A 21362-nucleotide genomic window follows, 5' to 3' on the forward strand; every position below is an offset into this window, starting at 1 on the left:
CCCCAAAGCCCCCCCAGCTGTAGGAGCCGGGGGTCCGTGCAATGCTCACATCTTTATTGATACAAATGTACAAGAACACATCTTACAGTAGGGAGCGCGGCCCCGGCGTGGGGCAGGACGCCCGGGGAGGGGGGGGGGGGCCGCGGGCATCCCAGTCCAGTGTAACGCTGCCGGCGGCCCCGGGGGTACCGGCCGCCCGGCGAGGAATGAGGAGGGGAGGGGGGGACATCGCCGCCGCCAACACGGGCAGCTCCACACGCTATGTACAGGATAAGTTAGGCGCATGCCCCGGGGGGGGGCTGTGCGGGGCGGGCAGGGGTCTGTACAGGGGGACGCAGGCACCTACCCCACAGCTGAGCACCAGCTCCGCGGCGGCGCCGGGGGGGTGGGGGGGATGCGGGGGCTCGCCCCGCACCCTGGCCCCGCAAGGGCTAAGGCCACTTGCACCCCCGCGTGCCAAACGCCGCCAGAAAGGAGGGAGGAGGAGATGGGGGGAGAGGAGAGGAGAGGCCGGGGAGGTGCAGGAGGGCGCGGGCCGGCGCTCACTGCTTCTTCTCGCGGGTGGTGATGGTGACCAGCTGCTTGGCGGCCTTGGCGATGTCGTAGGCACACTGGATGACCTGCTGCGTCAGGAGCTGGTAGTCCACGGCGGCGCCCGGCTCGGGGGGCACGGTCTTGCGGCACTCGCTCTGCAGCCGGTAGGCGCTGGCGTTGAGCAGCCGCAGCGAGCTCCGCACCGTCTCCAGCGCCGGCTTCTGCGGGGGGGGGACAGCGTCAGGGCACGGGCCGGGGACGATGTGGGGAGATTGGGGCCACCCCAACCCTCCTACCTTGGGGAAGAGCGATGCCATCTCCGTCACGGCCAAGTGGATCTTCTCCGAGCAGGGCACAAAGCTGGGGGACAGGAGAGGGGTTAGGGGTGGGGGGGACACGACGGCTCCTGGCCCCCCAGGGCCGCGGCGCAGCCCTACCTGTCGTGCTTGGACTCCTGGGCAGCCCGCAGCAGCTCCTGGATGTTCTTGGTGACCTGCTCGGTTTTGAGGATGACGTCCTCCGTGCTGGGCAGCCCGGGATCCAGCTCCCCGTCCAGCGGGTCCAGCTCGTGGGGGAAGTCCTCGTCCTTGCTCAGCTCCACGAAACGCTTCCCCTCCACGCTGCAGGGACCAAAACGCCCGCAGGTCAGCGCCAGCCCCACGTCCCCAGGTCCCCAAAGCGGGGTGGCAGCGCAGTCCCCAGCCCCGTTACTCACCCAAGCAGGATCTCGCCCGCCTGGGTGTTGTCGTAGTCGCTGTCGGTGCCGCTGCCGTGCCGGTCCAGTTTGCTCTGTAGGGCAGAGGAGCGGCGTCAAAGCCTTGCCCAGCCCCAATCCTGCACGGGGACAGGGTCCCCCCACCCCAAATCCATCCCAGTACGTCACCATGTGCCGGGCACCATCAGGCGGGCAGGAGAGCAGCGGGGAGGACGGGGGAAAGGGCATGGAGGAGGCCGACGGACCTTTCCGCATCTGGAGGGGGAAGAAAGGGGGGAGACGGCGCTGAAGGGGGCGCGCAGGACCCTGCGGAACCGACCCCGGGCGCGCGCAGGGGAGGACGAGCAGAGGGGACACGGCCGCCCTGCATGCGGGAACCTCCCGGGGGGGGGGGTGTCCCGGCCGTGCAGGGGAGGGGGGGACACATCCCAGGAAGACGTGGAGGGCTGGCACTCGGGAGGACGATGGCCACCACGTCCCATGCAGGAGCCGCCCCCGCCGCGGCCCCCTTACCCGGTACACGCTGGCCGGGACGTGCATGGAGTACAGAGCCTCGTCCTCCGCCTCCTGGCGACACACGAAAGGGTAAGGCCCCGCCGCCCCCGGCCCCCCAGGGAAGGAACCCAGCTCTGCATCGCCACCAACCCCTTGGGGTGCCCTCAGCTGCCCCCCAGACCCCCCAAACCCCCCCGTCCCCCTCCTCTGGAGCACTCACGCTGCTGCCGAAGGGCTGCAGCCTGGTCACCAGCTCCTCCACCGGCTGCCCGAAAGGTTTCAGCGCCGAGCCGGGCTCGTACATGGAGAAGGCCTGGCGGTCCCGGCGGTGCGGGGGGGCCGTGCCGGGGGGGTGCCCGTGCTCCGGGCGCTCGCTGGGGGCCGGGGCCGGGTGCGGGGGCCCCGTCTGCTGCCGGATCTGCGTGTTTTCCGACTGCAGCTTGTGGATCTGCAGCAAGGCGAAGGAAAAATTAGGAGGCGGGGGGGGGGGGGGGATAGGCAGGGATAAGGGGGTGTACGACGGGGGTCCCGGCGGCCCCGCACCCACCTCGCGCTGCAGCCGGCGCAGCTCGTCGCTCAGGCTGTTGTTCACCTTCATCAGCTGCTGCACCTTGGCCTCCGAGGCGGCCAGGGCCTTCTTCACCTCCAGGTACTCCTGCAGCGTGATGGGGCCATCCGACAGGTCCGAGGAGTCCATGCTCTGCGGGGAGAGGGGCTCAGCGCCAGGATCCGACCCCGGCAGGGGGGCGCTGAGCGGCGGGGAGGAGGAGGGGGGGGGGTGCGCGCGGGGCTCACCCGGGCACGGTTGTTGCGGGAGGCGTTGCGCAGCAGCTCCTGGTCCGTGTCCTCGTCGGAGGCGACGCTGTCGTAGTCGTGCTGGTCGTCCAGGTCGCTCTGGCTCCGCAGGGAGAAGTCGAGGTCGCCCGTGGGGCTCAGCAGGCTCTTCCCTTGCTGCCGGCGCTTGGCCTCCCCGAGGATGTCGATGAGCAGCGTGGCGAACTCCCTGGCGTTGAACCTGGCCAACTTCTGCCGGCCCTGGGAGGTGAAAGGGGGGGGGGAGAAAAGGGGTGAGGGGGGGGCTCCGGGTGTAAGGCTTCTGGCGGGGGGGGCACGAGGGGCCCGGCGGGGCTCACCTGGTTGCGGGTGGCCGAGTACTCGGGGTTGACGGGCAGGAAGGGGACGGCGCTGCGCTCCGTCACCAGCGTGCTGTGGTTCTGCGTCGTCAGCCACACTGCGGGCAGGGACCTGGCGTCAGGGGGGGCTCCGACCCCACAGCGGGGGGCAGCCAAGGCCGGGGGGTGGGGGGGGATCCCAGGGGTGCTGTCCCCACCCCGGGCAGGCCGCGGGGCCGGCAGGACGCAGGCGCGGGCTCGGGGCCAGCGTGCTGGGGCTGGGAGCGGAGCCCAGCTGTGCTGACGGGAATCGCCTCCCCCAGCCACCCCATCTGCCCCGGGGGGGGGGGGCTCCCCACACCCGGGACCCCCAGATCCCTTTGGGGCACAGCCCCGTGGCCGCCCCCAGCCAAGGGTGGAGCAATTTTGGCATGCACATCGCTGCCTGCCCTTCCCTGGAAAAGGATCCCCCCCCCCCAGCCTTCCCTGAGGACCCAGAGCACCCCACAAAAGCAGACCAGGGCTTGTCCCCCCCAGCCCCGGGGCTCGGGGGGGGGGGCCCAGCACCCACCTCCAGCACCCCCACGTCCCGTCGCGTGGCAGCAGCCCCTTGCGTGGAGGAAACGGCCCCCGGCCCCGGCCGGAGGAATGAGGAAGGAGGGGCCTGCGGTGCCGGATCGCTCCCCCCCCCAGCTGCCTGCTCCTGCTCCTCCCCGAGCCGGGACGCCCGCCAGCACCGAGCGGGGGGGGGACACCCTGCGGCCACCCCCGGCTGCTCCCCGTGGCCCCGCTCACCCGCGTCGTTCTCCCGGCGATCCACCTCGTCGTACACGTCCATGGCCAGCTCCTCGAAGAGGCGGTTGCTGAGCTGCAGCAGGACGGGGGGGGGACACAAATGTCAGGCCACGGGGGGTGGCAGGCGCTGAGCCCCCCCCCGGCCCTGCTCCCCACTCACCGCCTGCAGCTTCTTCTTCGCCGCCTTGGCCAGCTCGGAGAGGTCCAGGCTGCGGGGTGCATGGAGGGGGGGGGGACACACACAAATTGGGGGTTATTCCTGGTTTTTCCCCACCAAAACGCTCCCCAGATGCACCCCAGATGCCCCCGGGCTTGGGGGGGGACTTCGCTGAGCAGGGAGAAGGGCTGGCGGGCAGGCACGGGGCCGGGGGGCGAGGTGGCACAGGGCGAGCGGGACCCCCCCACCCGGGTGCCCCCCGCCGGGCTGCGCTGAGCGCCGGGGGCTGCAGCGGGGGGGCCCCCGGTGCCGAGAGCCGAGCGGACAATACCTCTGTGCCATGCACTTTGGGCGCACCCTGCGCTCCGGAGAAGGCAGCGGAGGGAAGAACAGGATAAAGGAGGACGTTAAACGCGCACGCACGGCCCCCCAGCCACGCTACACGGGCCCCCCCACTCCATCCCACACACACACACACCCCCCCCCGCCAAAAGATGCTCCAACGCCGGTCACGGGCAGGCGGCCGCGGTCCCCCCCTCGGCCCAGCGGGGACGCCGGGGGGGACGGGGCGTGTCGGCGGCGTGGCCGCGGGGCGCTCACCTGTCTGCCATCTGCGGGATGATGTAGTGCCCGTTCTTGTGGTCTGTGCAAAGACAGGGGTGGTGAGAGCGGCCCCCCCTTTTTACCCGCCCCCCCCCCCCCCGCCAAGGGCTGAGCCCCGGCGCCGAGCCCGGCACTCACCCGGCTTCCTGCCGCAGAGGTAGAAGGCCAGCCGGTCGGTCAGCTCGTACTGGCACTCCACCAGCCGCTCCGCCAGCTCGTGCTGGGCCGCCTGCCTGTGGGGGGCACGGGTGGGGGTGATGCCGGCCCCGGGGTGCTGGTGAACCCCCCCCTCATTATCCTCCCACCCCCCCCGCCCCCACACTCACCTGGCGTAGTCGATGGGGGTCCGGCCGTTCACGTCGGGCGCCCCGGGGTCGGCGCCGTAGACCACCAGCAGCTCTGCCTGCAGGATCTGCCCGGCCTTGGCCGCCACGTGCAGCGGCGTGGTGCCCTTCTCCTGCGGGCACGGCGGGCATCAGCCTCCAGGGCCGGGCAGGAGCACACGCCGGGGGGGCTCCGAGACCCCCCAGGGCCCCACAGCCTGCCCCCATAGCTGACCCCGCAGCCAGCCCCACGGCACGGGGTGCTCACCGGGTGGAAGAAGTTGGCCTGAGCCCCCAGCGAGAGCAGGCGCAGGCAGGTCTCCAGGTTGCCCGTCCGCACGCTGGAGTGCAATTGCTGTGGGAGGAGAGGCGGGGGGGGGGGGGGGGTAAATGCTGGGTTTGTCCCCCCACCACCACCGGGGGGGGGTGGTCCCCGCGCCCCCACCTTGCTGAGGTCCTTGGCGGTGACGCCGTCGTCGTCCCGGCAGGGCAGCTTGTGGACGAAGGCCAGCATCTGGTACTTGGCGCGGATGAACTCGGACTTGGTGGGGCTGGTGGGGAGGCGGTGGGGGGCAGGCGGTGAGGTGGGGGAGGGGCACCCGGCCGCCGCAGCCCCCTCCCCGCGGCCCGCACTTACTGCACTTTGTCCTGCGGGTTGGCCTTGCGGCGCCCGCTCTGCACCTGGGCCGGATCCAGCAGCGAGTGCTCCCAGATGGAGTTGGCCCCGTTGCTGGCCAAGGTGTGCACCATCTGCGGGGCAGAGGCACGGCGGTGGGCGCCGGGACCCCCCCTGCCCCCCCAAGGCCCCCTCCCCAAGGCCGGGGCACCCACCTGGAGCAGGGTGGCGGGCCAGGGGCTGTGGCGCAGGTGCTTGACGATGGAGATGTGGCGGCCCAGGCTGCGGTGCACGCTGCAGCACTCGTCGCAGATGAGGACGCCGCGGTTGATGGAGGCCCAGCCGGGGTCTGCGGGGGGCACGGGGCGTTACGGGGGGGTCCCCCCCTTCCATCCAACACCCGAATTTTGGAGGGGGGGGGCGGTGTTGCCGCAGCAACGCAGTGGTTTCCCAGGCGACGGCGAGGGGCTGATCCCACCGCCGGGGGAAACCCAAAGGTTTCCATTAGCAACCAGGCACTGGCTGGGGGGGGGGGGCAGGATTCGGCCTCCCCCAGCACGAGGGCGGCTGGCAGCGGGGGCGACGCCAGCCCCACGCAGCGAGCGGGGGCACCCCGACCTGGGGGGGCCGTGCACCCCCTGAGCGCCGGGCTGGGCACAGGGAGGGGAAGGGGGGGGGGTCTCCGGCTGGGCGCAGCGCACCCCCCAAAAGGGTGGGCACCCACGCACGCAGCCGTCGCTGGTTTTGCAGCCCCCCAGATTTGGGGAGCTGATGCTCTGCCCCCCCCCTCCAGCACCGTGCCCCCTCCCCAGCCCCAGTTGCTGCCCCCCCCTCCCGGCCCGGCCGGACTGGAGCCCTTTGTGTCCCCATGAGAACAAAGGGACGTTTGAGCGGCCGCGCCGCTGGCACCGGCCCCGCTCCGGCCACGGCACCCACGGGGGCCTCGCTGCTGGCCCGGGGGGGGGGGGCAGCTCCCCCCAACCAGCACCCCAAACGGGTCCTGGCCCCCACCCTGCACGGGTGGAAAGGGCAGGGGACAGATGGGGCAGGGGGCATCACCCTCCTGCACGCAGGTTGTCCCCGACGGCCCCTCCGCTGTGACAGAGCCGTGCCAGCCTCTGCCCAGCCCCAGAGCTGGCGCTTCCACCCTTGTTTCTGTAGGGCCTACACAAACACCCCGCTGTGCCACGGGAGGAAGGGACGCACGCAGGGGCACACAGCCCGGGGGGGGTGGCGGCCCTCGCTGCCCACCCTGTCCCCAAATGGTGCCTTGTCCCCGCGACCCCGCGGAGGAAGGCAGGCGAGCAGCCAGGCTCCGGCGCTTCCTTCCTGCCTGCGGGGTCCCGGCCCCCTCCCCAAGACCCCACTGGTGGTCCCACAGTGTGACGGGCAGCCCTGAGGACCCCATTTTGGGGGGTGCACCCAGCACCGGCCCCCCAGCCCCCCCCCCCCCCAGCCTGGCAGCGCTGCCCGGGCAGATGGCAGCGCCTTGGCAGCCGGCGCGGCTGCATCTGCGCCTCCGCGCCCGCGGCCCACGGGGCGCTGCCGGGAACAGGACGCTGCGTGCAGGGCCGGGGTGGGGGGGGTGGGGGGGACACCGTGACACCAGCCCGGCTTCTGCAGCCCCAGCACCCTATAGATTTGGGGTCCCACGGTGTGTCACCCCTTCTGCACCAGCAGGACCCGGAGGGATGCGTGGGGGCATCGGGGTGGCTTGGAGAGCCTTGGCATGGAGGGACCCCGCACCCCGAGGCAGCGCCGTCCCCGTGCTTGGACGTGTGTAACGGGGGGGGGCTGATGCAGAAGCCCCCCCAGCCCCAGCGAGGGGAGGGTTGGGGCCAGCTGGCACCCCCACCTGGGGACAGCAGGGCGGGTTTGGGGCTGAGCAGGGCAGGCAGCGAGGCCGGGGCACCCCGGGCACCCCTCGGGGCACCCACGTGGGGCCGCGCATCCCCGGCACGGGCGCTCCCAACGCGGTAGGAAGCGGCCTCTGGACTTTATAACTCATTGCCTCACATGGCTGCCGGGCGATAAGAGATTGGAAGAAACTGGTTTCCATTTCCACCCCCGTGCTGGGAGCCTCGGCACCGCCAGGCTCGCGGCGCCCCACGGAGAGCCCCGGGTACCCCCCCGCTGCCCCCGCTCGCCCACCACCGGCCGGGGCAGCCCCGCGCCCACGCGTGCCGCCGGCTCTCCTGGCAGGATCCGGCCCTTGGCACGTGGCCGGAATAATTTCGGCACAGCCTTCGCTCGCGGGCAGCTTTCCGGGGCCGGCTGCGAGGCCAGCCTCGACGCTCGGGCCCCGTTCATTCATCGCCTCGGCGCCGCGGGGCCGGCCGCCGGCACGGGTTTTGGGGAGCGGCCCCCGGCACGACGCCCGCGGGCTGGCACCCGGCGCCGGGGCTGCGGGCACCGGCACCGCCGCGGATGGGAACCGTCATGCCCAGGCTCAGGCTGCGGCTTGCAGCCCCGCTCTGCCCGCCCCAGAGCCAGCCGGCGTGGGCGCTGGGGGGGCCATGGGGAGGGTCCCCCCCCCCCCAAACCCTGCCCTCAGCCGGGTCCCCCAGGCGGCACCGGGAGCGCCCGCGCCGAGGGGCGCGGAGGCTGTGGTGGTGCACTGGGGTCACATTTGGGGTGCTGCAGGAGATTCCTTGGGCTGGGGGGGGTACAAGGGGGGGGTGCTCGGTGTGGGGGGGGTATTTGGGGCGCATCGCAGGGCTGCTGGGGGGATGCAGGGTTCCCAAGGGGCGCGGTGCGGGGTGCGAAGGGGGCTCGCTGTGGGGTGCGGATGCAGCCCTTGGCACCGCTTTTAGCGGGGGGGGGGGGCGCACAGAGGGGGGGTGCAGGGTTTGGGGGGGGGGAAATGGGGGTGCTGCGGGCGTACCGGGGGGGCACAGCGCTTGGTGTACCATGGGGGGCTCACCGGGGGGGCTACGAGCCAGCTCCTGGGGGGCTACGGGGGTGCGACTGCAACCGGGGTGGGGGGGCACAGACAGACGGGGGGGGGGGGGCACCGGCAAGGTGCAACCGGAGCCGCAACCGGAGCCCACCGGAGCTGGGGGGGTGGGGGGGGGGGCAACGGAGACTCCGGGGGCTGCAGCCGCTGGACGGGGAAGGGGGGGCCCGGGGGGGGCGGGGGCTGGGAGGGGGGGGTCAGCCCTTACCTGGGGCGCTGCAGTCGGCGCACACCTCGGCCCGCTGCGCCTTCCGGGACATCCTCAGCGGCGAGGCGGGCCCGGGCCCGGGCCTCTGCGCCAGCGTGGGGGGGGCGGCGGCGGCGCGGTCCGGGCCCGCCGGGGGCACCGGGCCGGGCGGGGGGGGGGGGGGAGGAGGAGGAGGAGGAGGAGGAGAGGAGGAGGAGGAGGAGGAAGGGGAAGGGGGGGGGACAGACGGCGAGGGGCCCCCCGGCCGGGGCTGCCGGCTGCTCCCAGCGCCCGGCGGCTCCGCAGGAAGCGGCGCAGGCCCGGCCCCGGCGGAGGAGGGGCCCCGCCGCCGCCCCCGCCCCGCGCCCCGGCCGCCGCCGCACCGGTACCGGCACCGCCCGCACCGCCCGCACCGGTACCGGCCCCGGTACCTGCACCGCACCGCCCCGGTACCGGCACCGCCCCGATACCGGCACCGCCCCGATACCGATACCGGCACAGCCCGGTTCCGGAACCGCACCGCCCCGCTACCGGCACACCCAGCCCGTGGGCACCCGCTGCGGGGCGGGAGGCACCGGTGATGGAGCAGCCCCTGTTTGCAGCCCGGTCCTGGTTCTGGGCACCCCCTGGTTCTGGTCCTGAGCTTAGTCCTGATCATGGTCCTGGTACAATGCATCTCCTGGTCCTGGTCCTGGTCCTGGTCCTGATCTTGGTCCTGGGCATTCCCTGGTCCTGGTCCTGGTCCTAGTCAAGGGCATCTCCTGGCCCTGGCCATCCCCTGGTCCTAGTCCTGGTCCTGGTCCTGGGCATCTCCTGGTCCTGGCCATCCCCTGGTCCTAGTCCTGGTCCTGATCCTAGTCCTAGTCCTAGTCCTGGTCCTGGTCCTGGTCCTGGTCCTGGTCCTGGTCCTAGTCATCTCCTGATCCTGGTCCTGATCTTGCTCCTAGTCCTGGTCTTGGTCCTAGTCCTAGTCCTGCTCCTAGTCCTGGTCTTGGTCCAGTGCATCTCGTGGTCCTGGGCATCCCCTGGTCCTGGTCCTGGTCCTGATCCTAGCCCTAGGGCATCTCCTGGTCCTGATCCTGATCCTGGTCTAGTCCTGGTCCTGGTACAATGCATCTCCCGGACCTGGTCACCTCCTGGTCCTGGTCCTGGTCCTGATCCTAGTCCTGGACCAGGTCCTGGTCCTGGTCCTGGTCCTGGTCCTGGTCCTGGTCTTGATCCTAGATCCTAGTCCTAGTCCTGGTCCTAGTCCTAGTCCTAGTCCTGGTCCTAGTCCTGGACCTGGGCATCTCCTGGTCCTGGGCATCTCCTGGTCCTGATCCTGGTCCTGGTACAACGCGTCTCCCGGACCTAGTTGTCTCCTGGTCCTGGTCCTGGTCCTGGTCCTGGTCATCTCCTGATCCTGGTCCTGATCTTGCTCCTAGTCCTGGTCTTGGTCCTAGTCCTAGTCCTGCTCCTAGTCCTGGTCTTGGTCCAGTGCATCTCATGGTCCTGGGCATCCCCTGGTCCTGGTCCCCTGGTCTTGCTAGTCCTAGTCCTGGTCCTAGTCCTAGTCCTAGTCCTGGTCCTAGTCCTGGACCTGGGCATCTCCTGGTCCTGGATCTGATCCTGGTCCTGATCCTGGTCCTGGTACAATGCATCTCCCGGACCTAGTCGTCTCCTGGTCCTGGTCCTGGTCCTGGTCCTGGTCATCTCCTGATCCTGGACTGATCTTGCTCCTAGTCCTGATCTTGGTCCTAGTCCTAGTCCTGGTCCTAGTCCTGGACTTGGTCCAGTGCATCTCCTGGTCCTGGGCATCCCCTGGTGCTGGTCCTGGTCCTGGTCCTGGTCCTAGTCCTGGTCCTGGTCCTGGTCCTGGTCCTGGTCATGGACCAGGGCATCTCCTGGTCCTGGGCATCTCCTGGTCCTGATCCTGGTCCTGGTACAATGCGTCTCCTGGTCCTGGTCCTGGTCCTGGTCCTAGTCCTAGTCCTGGTCCTGGTCCTAGTCCTGGTCCTGGTCCTAATCCTGGACCAGGGAATCTCCCCAACCTGGTCATCTCCTGGTCCTGGTCCTGGTCCTGGTCATCTCCTGATCCTAGTCCAGATCTTGCTTCTAGTCCTGGTCTTGGTCCAGTGCATCTCGTGGTCCTGGGCATCCCCTGGTGCTGGTCCTGGTCCTGGCCCTGGGCATCTCCTGGTCCTGATCCTGATCCTGATCCTAGTCCTGGTCCTGGTCCTGGTCCTGGTCCTGGTCCTGATCCTGGTCCTGGTCCAGGGCATCTCCTGTTCCCGGGCATCATCTGGTCCTGGTCTTGGTTCTGCTCCTAGTCCTGGTGTTGGTCCAGCTTCTCTCTTGGTCCTGGGCATCCCCTGGTCCTGGTCCTGGTCCTGATCCTGATCCTGTTCCTGGTCCTCGTCCTGATCCTGTTCCTGGTCCTGTTCCTGGTCCTGGTCCTGGTCCTGGTCCTGTTCCTGATCCTAGTCCTGGTCCTGGTCCTGGTCCTGGTCCTGATCCTGGTCCTGGTCCAGGGCATCTCCTGTTCCCGGGCATCATCTGGTCCTGGTCTTGGATCTGCTCCTAGTCCTGGTGTTGGTCCAGCTTCTCTCTTGGTCCTGGGCATCCCCTGGTCCTGGTCCTGGTCCTGATCCTGATCCTGTTCCTGGTCCTCGTCCTGATCCTGATCCTGTTCCTGGTCCTCGTCCTGGTCCTGGTCCTGGTCCTGGTCCTGATCCTAGTCCTGGTCCTCGTCCTGATCCTGATCCTGATCCTGATCCTGATCCTGATCCTGATCCTGATCCTGGTCCTAGTCCTGGTCCTGGTCCTGGTCCTGATCCTAGTCCTGGTCCTGGCCCGGGACATCTCCTGTTCCTGGGCATCATCTGGTCCTGGTCTTGGTCCTGCTCCTAGTCCTGGTCTTGGTCCAGCTTCTCTCTTGGTCCTGGGCATCCCCTGGTCCTGGTCCTGGTCCTGATCCTGATCCTGTTCCTGGTCCTCGTCCTGATCCTGATCCTGGTCCTGGTCCTGGTCCTGGTCCTGGTCCTGGTCCTGGTCCTGTTCCTGATCCTAGTCCTGGTCCTCGTTCTGACCCTGGTCCTGTTCCTGTTCCTGATCCTAGTCCTGGTCCTGGTCCTGCTCCTGGCCCTGGGCATCTCCCGCTCCTGGTCCTGATCCTGCCCCAGCCCCCCCAGCCCAGGGCGCTGCTCCGCTCTGCCCCCAGCCCTGCACCCCCAGGTCCCCGAGCACCCCCGGTCCTGCCCGGTGCCCCCCAGCCCCGCGCCCCCACTGCCCCAGTCCCGGCCACAGCGTGGGGTCACTGCGGGCAGCCTGGGCCGGGCAGGGGGGACACAGGGACCCCTGCCAACCCCCCCCAGGGGCAGTCAGGGGGTCCCCACCTATGGACCCCCCATGATGGATGAACCCCCCCACCACGTAGGGGAGGTGCAGAGGGGGGGACAAGGCCAAGGGGGATTGGGGTGAGGACGGTTTAGGGTCCCTCTGGGGGGGGGTCCCACTGGGGATCCTCCGGTGTCACCATTGGGACCCAAGGACACCAAAGGGGGGGGGGGGGGGTCCGGATCCTGCCCCCCCCCCCCCCCGGGCCTGGCAGAGCTGTGACCTCACCGCTGGTTGCCATGGGGATGGCCTATGACGTCATAGGGCAGCGGGGCTGGCGGGGAGATGGGGGGGTCCTGGGGGGGGGTCCTGGGGGGGGGGTCCTGGGGGGGGGGGGTCCTGGGGGGGGGGGGGGCTTGGGGAGGGGGGGTCCCGGCCACCGGCTGCCTCCGGGGCCCGGCGGGGCGGGGAAAGGCAGCGCTGGGGGGGGGGGGGGGGGCACCCCGCGGCACCGGGGGGCTGGGGGGGTCCGAGGGGGTCCTGGGGGGGTCCGGGGGGGTCCGGGGAGGGGGGGGGGGCAGCGGGAGCGTGGCGCCGGCGGGGAGGCCGGGCCGGGCAGCGGAGGCCCAGCCTCGCATTGTTCTCGGGAGGCCGCCGGAAAAGGCAGAAACGCAGGAGGAAAAGGGAAATGGGGGGGGGGGGGGGGGGGGAAGCTGCTGCTGATGGGGGGGGGGGGGTCGGGACACCACGGCCCCCCCCCGGCGGTGTCCTGCTGTGAGCCCGGGGGGAGAATCACCCACCTTGGGGGGGGGGGGCAAATCAGGCTGGGGGGGGAGGGGGGGGAATATGGGGGGTGGGGGGTGGAATTGGGGGAGGTGAATATGGGGGGGGGGGACACACAGGGGTGTCCCTTGTCAGCCCCCCCCCCCGCCCCATGCACACACACGGCGGGGGGGGGGGGTTGGCTGGGGGTGCGGGGCGGAGGAGGAGGAGGAGGAGGAGGAGGAAGGGGGCGATGCCCGGTGACTACAAGTCCCATGAGGCCGGGCGGTGCGGAGGAGGGGGGGGGGGACCGCGGGGAGTGTGTGTGTGGGGGGGGGGATGTGTGTGTGTGTTGGGGGGGGGGGGGCAGCCCCGGCCGGGAGGTGCCCGCCCCGCTCCGCTCCGCTCGGCTCCGCGCCCCGCGCCCCGCTCCGCCCCGCTCCGCGCCCGCCGCTCCAGCATGCACGGAGGATGCTCGCGTCTTGCTCGGGCAGGAAGGGGCCGGAGGGCAGGTACCCGCTGCACTACCTCGTCTGGCACAACCGGGCCCGGGACCTGGACCGGGAGCTCAGCGCCAAGCAGGTGGGGGAGGCGGGGGGGGGGGGGGGGGGGGGGGGGCATCCCCGGCACGGCTCGGCTCGGAACGGCCCGGGCTGATGCAATGCTGCCCGCACGGGCTGGGGCCGGTGAGGGTGAGGATGGTGAGGGTGAGGATGGTGAGATGGTGAGGATGGTGGTGAGGATGATGGTGGTGAGGATGAGGATGGTGAGGATGAGGATGGTGAGGATGAGGGTGGTGAGGATGCTGGTGGTGGTGCCGGTGAGGGTGCCGGTGATGAGGGTGGCGGTGAGGATGCGGATGGAGACAGGGACGGGGACGGGGATGGAGGTGGGGTTGGGGTCCCCCCCCTCCACAACACCAGCAGGGCTCAGGGTCCCCCCCCGTGCCCCCCCCCCCCCCCCCCCCCCCCCCGGGCACGGCAGGGCTGTGACAGCCGCCGCCAGCTCTGGCACACAGCAGTGCCCCCCCCCCATACACGTGCCCCCAGCTCCCTCTTAGGCCTCTGAGCCCCCCCCCAGACACAGGGTGCTGAGGGCCCAGCGGGGGGTGCGCCCCCAGCTCCCCACCCTTTAGGGCAGGGCGAGGCAGGGCTCCCACCCCCAGGAGGCCAAGCACCCTCCTTGTGCCCCCCCCCCCGGGCCTAGTGACCCCCCCAGCTCTCCGATGACCGCGGGCGCGTTCCCAGCCTCCATCTCCCCGCTGCCGTTGCAATCCAGGTAATTAAAACCCAACCCTGAAGACGCAGGAAAACCGCAGGCGCTGGCGGAGGCCGGCGGCCAGGCTGTGCCTCCCCCCCCTCCCCCCAGCCCCCCCCCAGCCTTGGCTACAGCTGCTCGACCCCCCCCCCGCCAGCACCCTCCCAGCACCCTAGGGTGCTGCGTGGCCCGAGCCCTGTGCCGGATGGGTGCGGGCAGGGGGTCCCCGCGGTGCCGCGATGCCCCCGCCACACCCGCCTCCATTGTGGGGGCCGGCTCGGGGGGGGGGGGGGGAGCTGCATGCCGGCATCGCCCCCCCCCCCCATCCCCATCCCCATCACCGCTGGGTTTATTTCCACTGTATTTTGGGGTCGTTTTGTGTTTTTTTTTTTTGTTAGTTTTTTTTTTTTCCCCAGGAGCGGCAGAGATCAAAGCAGGGCGTGGGGAGATGCGGGGGCTGCGAGCGGGGGTTTTCTAAGCGAGCCCCCCCCCTGCCCTAGTCCTAGTGTGGGGGGAGCTCCTCCTGGGGCCCCCACAGTGCCCCTGTGGCTGGGGGGAGAGCAAAGCCAGCCCCGTGTGCACCCAGGGGTGCACTGGGAGGGGGGGGTATGGGTGCTGCAGGCCAGACCGCAGGGCAGGAAGGGTTGGGGGGGGGGGGGGCAGCCTGGCCTGAGCCCCCCCGGCCCCACCCGGGGCATTTGGGGACACGGCTCGGCCCTCTGCAGCCCCGAGCAGCCGGCCCGTGGTGGTGCTGGGGGCTGCCTGTCCCCTGCCTGGGCACCCTGCTCTCCTGCCACCCCGGGGACCCCCACGGGGGCAGTGTCACCCCATGGGACCCCCCCCCCTCCGCATGCAGGTGCACGGGGCTGGGAGCGCTGGGGCAGCTCGCGGTGCTGCTCCTCCCCGTGCCTCTCGCAGGGCCACACGTGGGTCACCCCCGAACGTCACCGCCGGTCCCCAGGCTGTGCTCGTCCCCACCTGGGGACCACGACCTGGGGGGTCTCCGTGGCGGGGGCAGCGTGGGGACGCGGCCGGCAGTGACACAGCCCCACAGCGCCAGGACACCCCCATGCCGCCGCCTGCCCCATCTCGCACGGCAGTAATTGGGGTCACCCCGCTGCCCCCTGGGGCTGCGCGGGGACAGCAGCGCCCAGCACCGCCACCCCGCGCTGGTCCCTGTCCTCCCCCCCTCCTGCCACCCGGGCACAGGCGCTGGGGTCCGTGCCCACGCTGAGGCCCCCCCCCACCCTGGGGACAACCCGCAGGGTTTGGGGCGAGGAGCGGCCGTGCTGCGGTCTCACGTGGCACCGCCACCGCCCCAAACACGTCCCCAGCGGGTGTCACAGCCCCAGGACAGGCAGCTGTGCCCCCCCCGGCCCGGGGCTGTCCCACGATCTGCACGGTGGAAACTGGGTCACGCCGTGTCCCCCGGGGCTGGCTCGGGCGCCGTGTCCCCAAATCGGTGGCCCTGGACCCCCCCCCCCCCCCCCCCGTGGCGCTGGGGCACGGCTGCGGCTGGGGAGCCCCGCGGAGCCTGCAGCGCCTGTCCCCCAGCTGGGGGGCGATTGCTTTAATTAGAGTCATTTCATTAGCGCAATTAAAAAGCAGCAGTCGCCTGGAGAGCGTTGGAGCAGCACGCGGGCTCCTGGGGAGATGGGGGGGGGGTTGTTTGGATTGGGCAGTGGGGGAAGCCTGGGGGGGTCCCCCTACCTGGGGAGCCCCCAGGGATGTGGACATGGGGGCACTCATGGCCCTGGGGACATCCCCAGGCCATTGCTGCGATGAGCAGGGGGACACAAGTGATGAGTGGGGGGACTTGCTGGGGGGGGGTGAGAGCCCTGTCCCCAGCAGCACGAGCCCCCACCCCACCCCTGCCCGTCCCCAAACCCCGCTGGGGTGCCAGGTCCCCACCGGCACCTTTGGGTGGCACCTTTGGGTCCTGCAGCTGCCACCTCCTGCCCTGGCAGCATCCGAGTGCCCCCCTCTGGGTACCGCCTGGCCGCTGGAGTGTGGGGAGGATGCTGAGGCTGGGGGGGCTTCCACACAGCTCCATCAGACCCCCAGCTGCACCCCCAGCCCCGGGCACGGGGGGTGACTGCAGCTGCCACCCCCCCCCCCCCGGCAGGACCGCTGTGCAGGGTGCTGGGTGCGCCACCGCCGCTGCTGCCGTCGGGGAGAGCCGGAGCTGGGGGGGGGATTCCTCGGGGCTGGCTCGGTGCCAGCCTCCAGGCTTGGCACAAACAATCGCAGCCCCGCCGCGGCTCCCCGGGGCTGGGGATGCTCGGAGCAGCCGCTCGCTCCGCTCACGCAGCGCCGCCCGCCCCCGGCTCCGGCGGGGAACACGTGCGCCCGCCGCAGCACCAAGCGTCGCCCGCCGTGCCGCGGAGGGGGCTGCCGGCAGCTGCTGCCTGGCAACTGGGCAGAAACCCCCCCCCCAAACCTCCCCAGATCCTCAGAGGTGGGGGCTTTTCACAGCTTTTCACACCTTGAAGCTGCATTGGGTGGCGTGGAGCCCCGTGCACCGGGCTGGGCGGTGACCCTGCTCCATGCCCGTGTCATGGGTGCAGCCCTGCCTGGCCGCGCCGAGCCATGCTGGGTGCTGGCAGTGACTCCGTGGGGCTGGGGGGAGCAGGAAAACCTTTGGGACAGCATTTTTGGGGCGCGGTGCACATGCACCTGCTCAGGGGGATGGGGATGCTCATGGAGATAGCGGCGAACGTCGGCTGCTTTCCCTGGCCACGAGCCTCACGTCCGTGGGAGGGCACGGGCGGGGGGTCCCGGCCATCCTGGTGCCCCCTGAACCCTGCTTCCCCCCCCGGCAGGCCGACATCGAGCAGCTGGACCCCCGAGGACGCACCCCGCTGCACCTGGCCACCACGCTGGGCCACCTCGAGTGTGCCAGGGTGCTGCTGAAGCATGGAGCTGACGTGGGCAAGGAGAACCGCAGCGGCTGGACGGGTGAGCAGGGGCTCGGGCACGGGCACGGGCATGCTCGCCCTGGTGCCCCAGCTCCCTGGGGGGCTGCTTGCATGGTGCTATGTGCGTGTGACACCGTGCCGTGCCGTGCCGTGCCACGCTGCCCCTCTCGGCCCCGCAGTGCTGCAGGAGGCCGTGAGCACCCGCGACCTGGAGCTGGTGCAGCTGGTCCTGCGCTACCGCGACTACCAGCGAGCCATCAAGCGCCTGGCCGGGATCCCCATCCTGCTGGAGAAGCTGCGCAAGGTACCTGCCCCAGATGGGGCTGGGGGGCTGTGGGGGGGGCGCACCACAGCCGGGCTCCTGCCCACCCTGTGTGTTCCCACCGGCAGGCCCAGGACTTCTACGTGGAGATGAAGTGGGAGTTCACCAGCTGGGGTAAGCTTGGGCGGAGTGGGAGCTTCCCAACGCGTCCTCCCCCACCTCCCTTCCCCGTGCCCCCCCCCGGCTTGCCCCTACCCCCCCCCCCCCCCCCATCGGAGGCGCTGGGTGCGTTCCCCCGCCCCGCTCAGCGCTCGCAGCCCACCCGGGGGACGCAGGGTGGCCCCGTCCCCGGCTGGGCTATCGCCGTCTCCCCCCAGTGCCGCTGGTGTCCAAGATCTGCCCCAGCGACACGTACAAGGTGTGGAAGAGCGGCCAGAACCTGCGGGTGGACACCACGCTGCTGGGCTTCGACCATATGACCTGGCAGCGGGGCAACCGCAGCTTCGTCTTCCGCGGGCAGGGTGAGACGGGGGCCGGGGGGGGCACGGGGAGGGCACGGGGGCTGTCCCCGCACCGACCGCCCGCTCCCCGCAGACACCAGCGCCGTGGTGATGGAGATCGACCACGACCGGCGGGTGGTCTACTCGGAGACGCTGGCCCTGGCCAGCCACGACCAGGAGGTGCTGCTGGCTGCTGTGCAGCCCACGGAGGAGCAGGTGATGGGGCGGCTCACGGCCCCCGTCGTCACCACCCAGCTCGACACCAAGAACATCGCCTTCGAGAGGTGGGCACAGGCGGTGCTGACCCCCCGGGTGTCTGCATCCTGTCCATCCAAGAGCGATGTCCCATCCCATCCCATCCCATCCCATCCCATCCCATCCTTCCCATCCCATCCCATCCATCCCGTCCCATCCCATCTTTCCCTTCCCTTCCCATCCCATCCCATCCCATCTATCCCGTCCCATCCCGTCCCATCCCATCCATCCCGTCCCATCCCATCCCATCTTTCCCTTCCCATCCCATCCCATCTTTCCCTTCCCATCCCATCCATCCCGTCCCATCCCATCTTTCCTTTCCCATCCCATCCCATCCCATCCCATCCCATCCCATCCCTTCCCGTCCCATCCCATCCCACCCATCCCTGACAGCGCCCCGCATCACCCCCAGGAACAAGTCCGGGATCCTGGGCTGGCGGAGCGAGAAGACGGAGATGGTGAATGGGTACGAGGCCAAGGTGAGGGGCAGGGGGCCGAGCCGTGGTGGGGTTACGGCCGGTTTTTGGGGGACACCCACCACCTCTGGCACTCCCCTCCCTCGGACAGGTCTACGGGGCGTCCAACGTGGAGCTGATCACGCGGACGCGGACCGAGCACCTCTCGGACCAGCACAAGGGCAAGAGCAAAGGTAGGGCGAGGGGCTGCGGTGGGCAGGGGGCTGTGCTGGGCAGGGGGCTTCACCGGCCCCCATCCCCACGCCGTGTCCCGCAGGCAGTAAGACCCCCCTGCAGTCCTTCCTGGGCATCGCCGAGCAGCACGTGGGGCCCAACAACGGGGTGAGTGTGCGGGGCCGGGGTGGGGAGGGAGGGGGGTCCCCGTGGCCACGCTGCCCCCACGCGGTGCCACCATCGGGGCCGTCCCCGCAGACGCTGATCACGCAGACGCTGAGCCACGCCAACCCCACCGCCATCACCCCGGAGGAGTACTTCAACCCCAACTTCGAGCTGGGCAACCGGGACATGGGGCGGCCCATGGAGCTCACCACCAAGACGCAGAAGTGAGGGGGCGAGCGGGGAGGAGGGGACCCCCGCCGTCCCCCCCCTGCCATCGCGGGGCCCCCGGGGTCCCCAGCCCGGCGCCTGTGTCCCCCCCGCGCCCCCGCAGGTTCAAGGCGAAGCTGTGGCTGTGCGAGGACCACCCGCTGTCGCTCTGCGAGCAGGTCGCCCCCATCATCGACCTGATGGCGATCAGCAACGCGCTCTTCGCCAAGCTGCGGGACTTCATCACCCTGCGCCTCCCGCCCGGCTTCCCCGTCAAAATCGGTACCGGGAGGGGGGCACCCAAGCACCCATGGGTGCGGGGAGGGGGCCCTTTGCCGCCAGCACAGCCCATGCAGCCAGCTTCCCTCCCTGCCCTTTATAATTTAATTTATTATTTTTATTATTTGCGGCAGAAATCCCCATCTTTCACATCCTCAACGCCCGCATCACCTTCGGGAACCTCAACGGGTGCGACGAGCCCGTCAGCTCCCTGCGGCACAGCCCCAGCAGCGAGGCGCCCTCGCCCAGCAGCGACTCCTCCAGCGTCAGCAGCTCCAGCTCGCTCAGTAGGTGGCGGGGGGCCTTTGGAGGGGGTCCCGGCGGGGGTCCCGGGCAGCGGGGTGCCCAGCCACGCCGGCACCTGTCTCCCCGCAGCGTCGTGCCGGGTGTGTGAGATGGACCCGGCGCTCTTCGAGGTGCCCCGGGGGTACAGCGTGGTGGGCACCCACCAGGACACCCTGCGGGAGGACGAGGACGACCTGCTGCAGTTCGCCATCCAGCAGAGCCTGCTGGAGGCGGGCAGCGAGTACGACCAGGTGGGCTCCGCGGGGAGGTGCCTTCCTCGGCCTCACCCACCGTCCTCCTCCTCGTCCAACATCCCCGGCCTCGTCCTCATCCAACATCCTCAGACTTGTCCTCCTCATCCAACATCCCCGGCCTCATCCAACATTTTTCTCATCCACCATGCTGATCCTCCTCCTCATCATCATCCTCATCCTCCTCCCCCTCCTCCTCATCCAATATCTTCCTTCTCCTCCTCATCATCCTCATTCAACATCCTCCTTCTCCTCATCCTTATCCTCATCCAACATCCTCCTCATTCTCATCCGACATCCCCAGCCTCATCCAACATCCTCAGCCTTGTCCTCCACGTCCAACATCCCCGGCCTCATCCAACATTTTTCTCACCCACCATGCTGATCCTCCTCATCCAACATCTTCCTCCTCATCATCGTCCTCATCCAAAATCCTCCTTCTCCTCGTCCTTATCCTCATCCAACACTCTCCTCCTCCTCCACAGCCTCGTCCAACTTCCTCAGCCTCCTCATTCAACGTTTTCCTCATGCACCATCCGCCTCATCCTCTATCCTCATCCAACCTCCTTCTTCAACCTCACCCAACCTCCTTCTTCATCCTCACCCACTATGCTCGTCCTCCTCATCCGCCGCCCTCCTCATCCTCACCCACCACCCTCCTCACCCTCCCCTGGGCCCAGGGACCCCACGGGGGCCACCCACCCCGCTCCCCCCACCTCTCCCCATCCCCGCACGCCTCGGCGGGGCTCAATTTCCCCTCCGAGCCCCCCCCCCCAGCCCCTTCTCCGCCCGCAGGTCACCATCTGGGAGGCGCTGACCAACAGCAAGCCGGGCACCCACCCCATGTCCCACGAGGGCCGCCGGGGAGACAGGTTGGTAAGGTCCGGCCAGCGTCCCCCCCCCTCGGGGGGGGTGGTGAGGAGAGGGGCAGGGGGCAATCGCCAGCGGGCACCGACCCCCCAGCTTATCGTGGGGGTCCCCGGGGATCCCGGCTGAGGCCGTGCCGCCTCCCCCAGGACTCCCCAGCACACGGCAGCCCCCCGTCCCCCGGGCAGCCCGTCCCCGGGGGGGGGCGGGGGTCCCGGGGCGCTGCTCCCCAGCTACGCGGAGCAGCTGCGGCTGGCCATGGCGCTGTCGGCGCGGGAGCAGGAGGAGGCCGAGCGGCGGACGCGGCAGGAGGAAGAGGAGCTGCAGCGCATCCTGCAGCTCTCGCTGACCGAGAAGTGACCCCGCGCCCCCGCTGAGCCCCCCCCGGCCCCGGGGACGGGGAGAACGCGCGGATGGGGCACGGATGGGGGGGGGGGGTAGGGGGGGGGAGCGGGGGGGTTGTGTGTGTGTGTGTGCGTGTGTGAGTGAGTGTGTAAGGGGGGGGGCGCGCAGAGGACAAATGGGGGGGGCACGATGGTCCCCATAGCTGGGGGGTGGGTGCCTGGGGGGGTGCTGCGGGGGGGTGGCAGGGAGCAGGGGGTGTCCCACAGCCCTATCCCCCCCCCACCCAGCCACCCCCCTGGGGTGCTGCCCGGCCCCTCGCCCTGGGGAGGTGGTGGGGGGCACCCCAGATGGGGTGTGGGGGGGGGGGGGCTGTCCCGGGGCACCCCCAGAGCCGTGGGGCTCCAGGCACCCCCTGCTGCCCCCCCTTGGCCCCACTGCCCAGGCGCTACCAAGTGCACTTACCCGGGAGCTGCTCTGCCTGCCAACGGGGGGGGGGGGGGGGGCTCAGCCCCACTGCACCCCCAGCCCACATGGGGCAGCCAAGGGGGTGCCCACAAAGGGATGCCCGGTCT

General features: G+C 70.6%; 2 protein-coding genes across 8 annotated transcripts; one reads left to right on the forward strand and one right to left on the reverse strand.

The window, feature by feature from the left end:
• Positions 1-33: 33 nt before the first annotated feature.
• On the reverse strand, positions 34-8673 carry GIT1 (GIT ArfGAP 1). 4 transcript variants are annotated; one of them, XM_066979616.1, is made up of 21 exons: positions 8515-8673; positions 5566-5699; positions 5372-5484; positions 5180-5285; positions 5003-5089; positions 4738-4868; positions 4550-4644; positions 4409-4451; positions 4140-4166; positions 3812-3860; positions 3652-3724; positions 2878-2975; positions 2540-2779; positions 2292-2444; positions 1965-2192; positions 1763-1816; positions 1418-1504; positions 1250-1323; positions 972-1154; positions 831-894; positions 34-755 (listed from the first exon to the last, which is right to left on the reverse strand). In XM_066979616.1, exons 1-21 carry the CDS (start codon positions 8564-8566, stop codon positions 543-545), a joined length of 2304 nt encoding a protein of 767 aa, XP_066835717.1. In that variant the 5' UTR covers positions 8567-8673; the 3' UTR covers positions 34-542. The 4 variants fall into 4 exon arrangements, with proteins under 4 accessions (XP_066835717.1, XP_066835718.1, XP_066835719.1 ...); XM_066979617.1 differs by lacking the exon at positions 4140-4166; XM_066979618.1 differs by lacking the exon at positions 1763-1816.
• A 4221-nt stretch (positions 8674-12894) lies between these two features.
• ANKRD13B (ankyrin repeat domain 13B) lies at positions 12895-20888 on the forward strand. Of its 4 annotated transcripts, none has more exons than XM_066979623.1 (15): positions 12895-13152; positions 16650-16785; positions 16925-17049; positions 17136-17181; positions 17385-17528; positions 17602-17791; positions 18175-18241; positions 18330-18411; positions 18495-18559; positions 18650-18780; positions 18888-19045; positions 19177-19329; positions 19418-19578; positions 20374-20450; positions 20595-20887. In XM_066979623.1, exons 1-15 carry the CDS (start codon positions 12910-12912, stop codon positions 20803-20805), a joined length of 1989 nt encoding a protein of 662 aa, XP_066835724.1. In that variant the 5' UTR covers positions 12895-12909; the 3' UTR covers positions 20806-20887. The 4 variants fall into 4 exon arrangements, with proteins under 4 accessions (XP_066835724.1, XP_066835721.1, XP_066835722.1 ...); XM_066979620.1 differs by having other exon boundaries at positions 12913-13152; positions 17343-17528; positions 20374-20454; positions 20595-20888; XM_066979621.1 differs by having other exon boundaries at positions 12914-13152; positions 17343-17528; positions 20595-20888.
• The last annotated feature ends 474 nt before the right edge of the window (positions 20889-21362 follow it).

This window comes from Anser cygnoides, chromosome 18, assembly GCF_040182565.1.
Source record: "Anser cygnoides isolate HZ-2024a breed goose chromosome 18, Taihu_goose_T2T_genome, whole genome shotgun sequence".
In the NCBI taxonomy this organism is placed as follows: domain Eukaryota; kingdom Metazoa; phylum Chordata; class Aves; order Anseriformes; family Anatidae; genus Anser; species Anser cygnoides.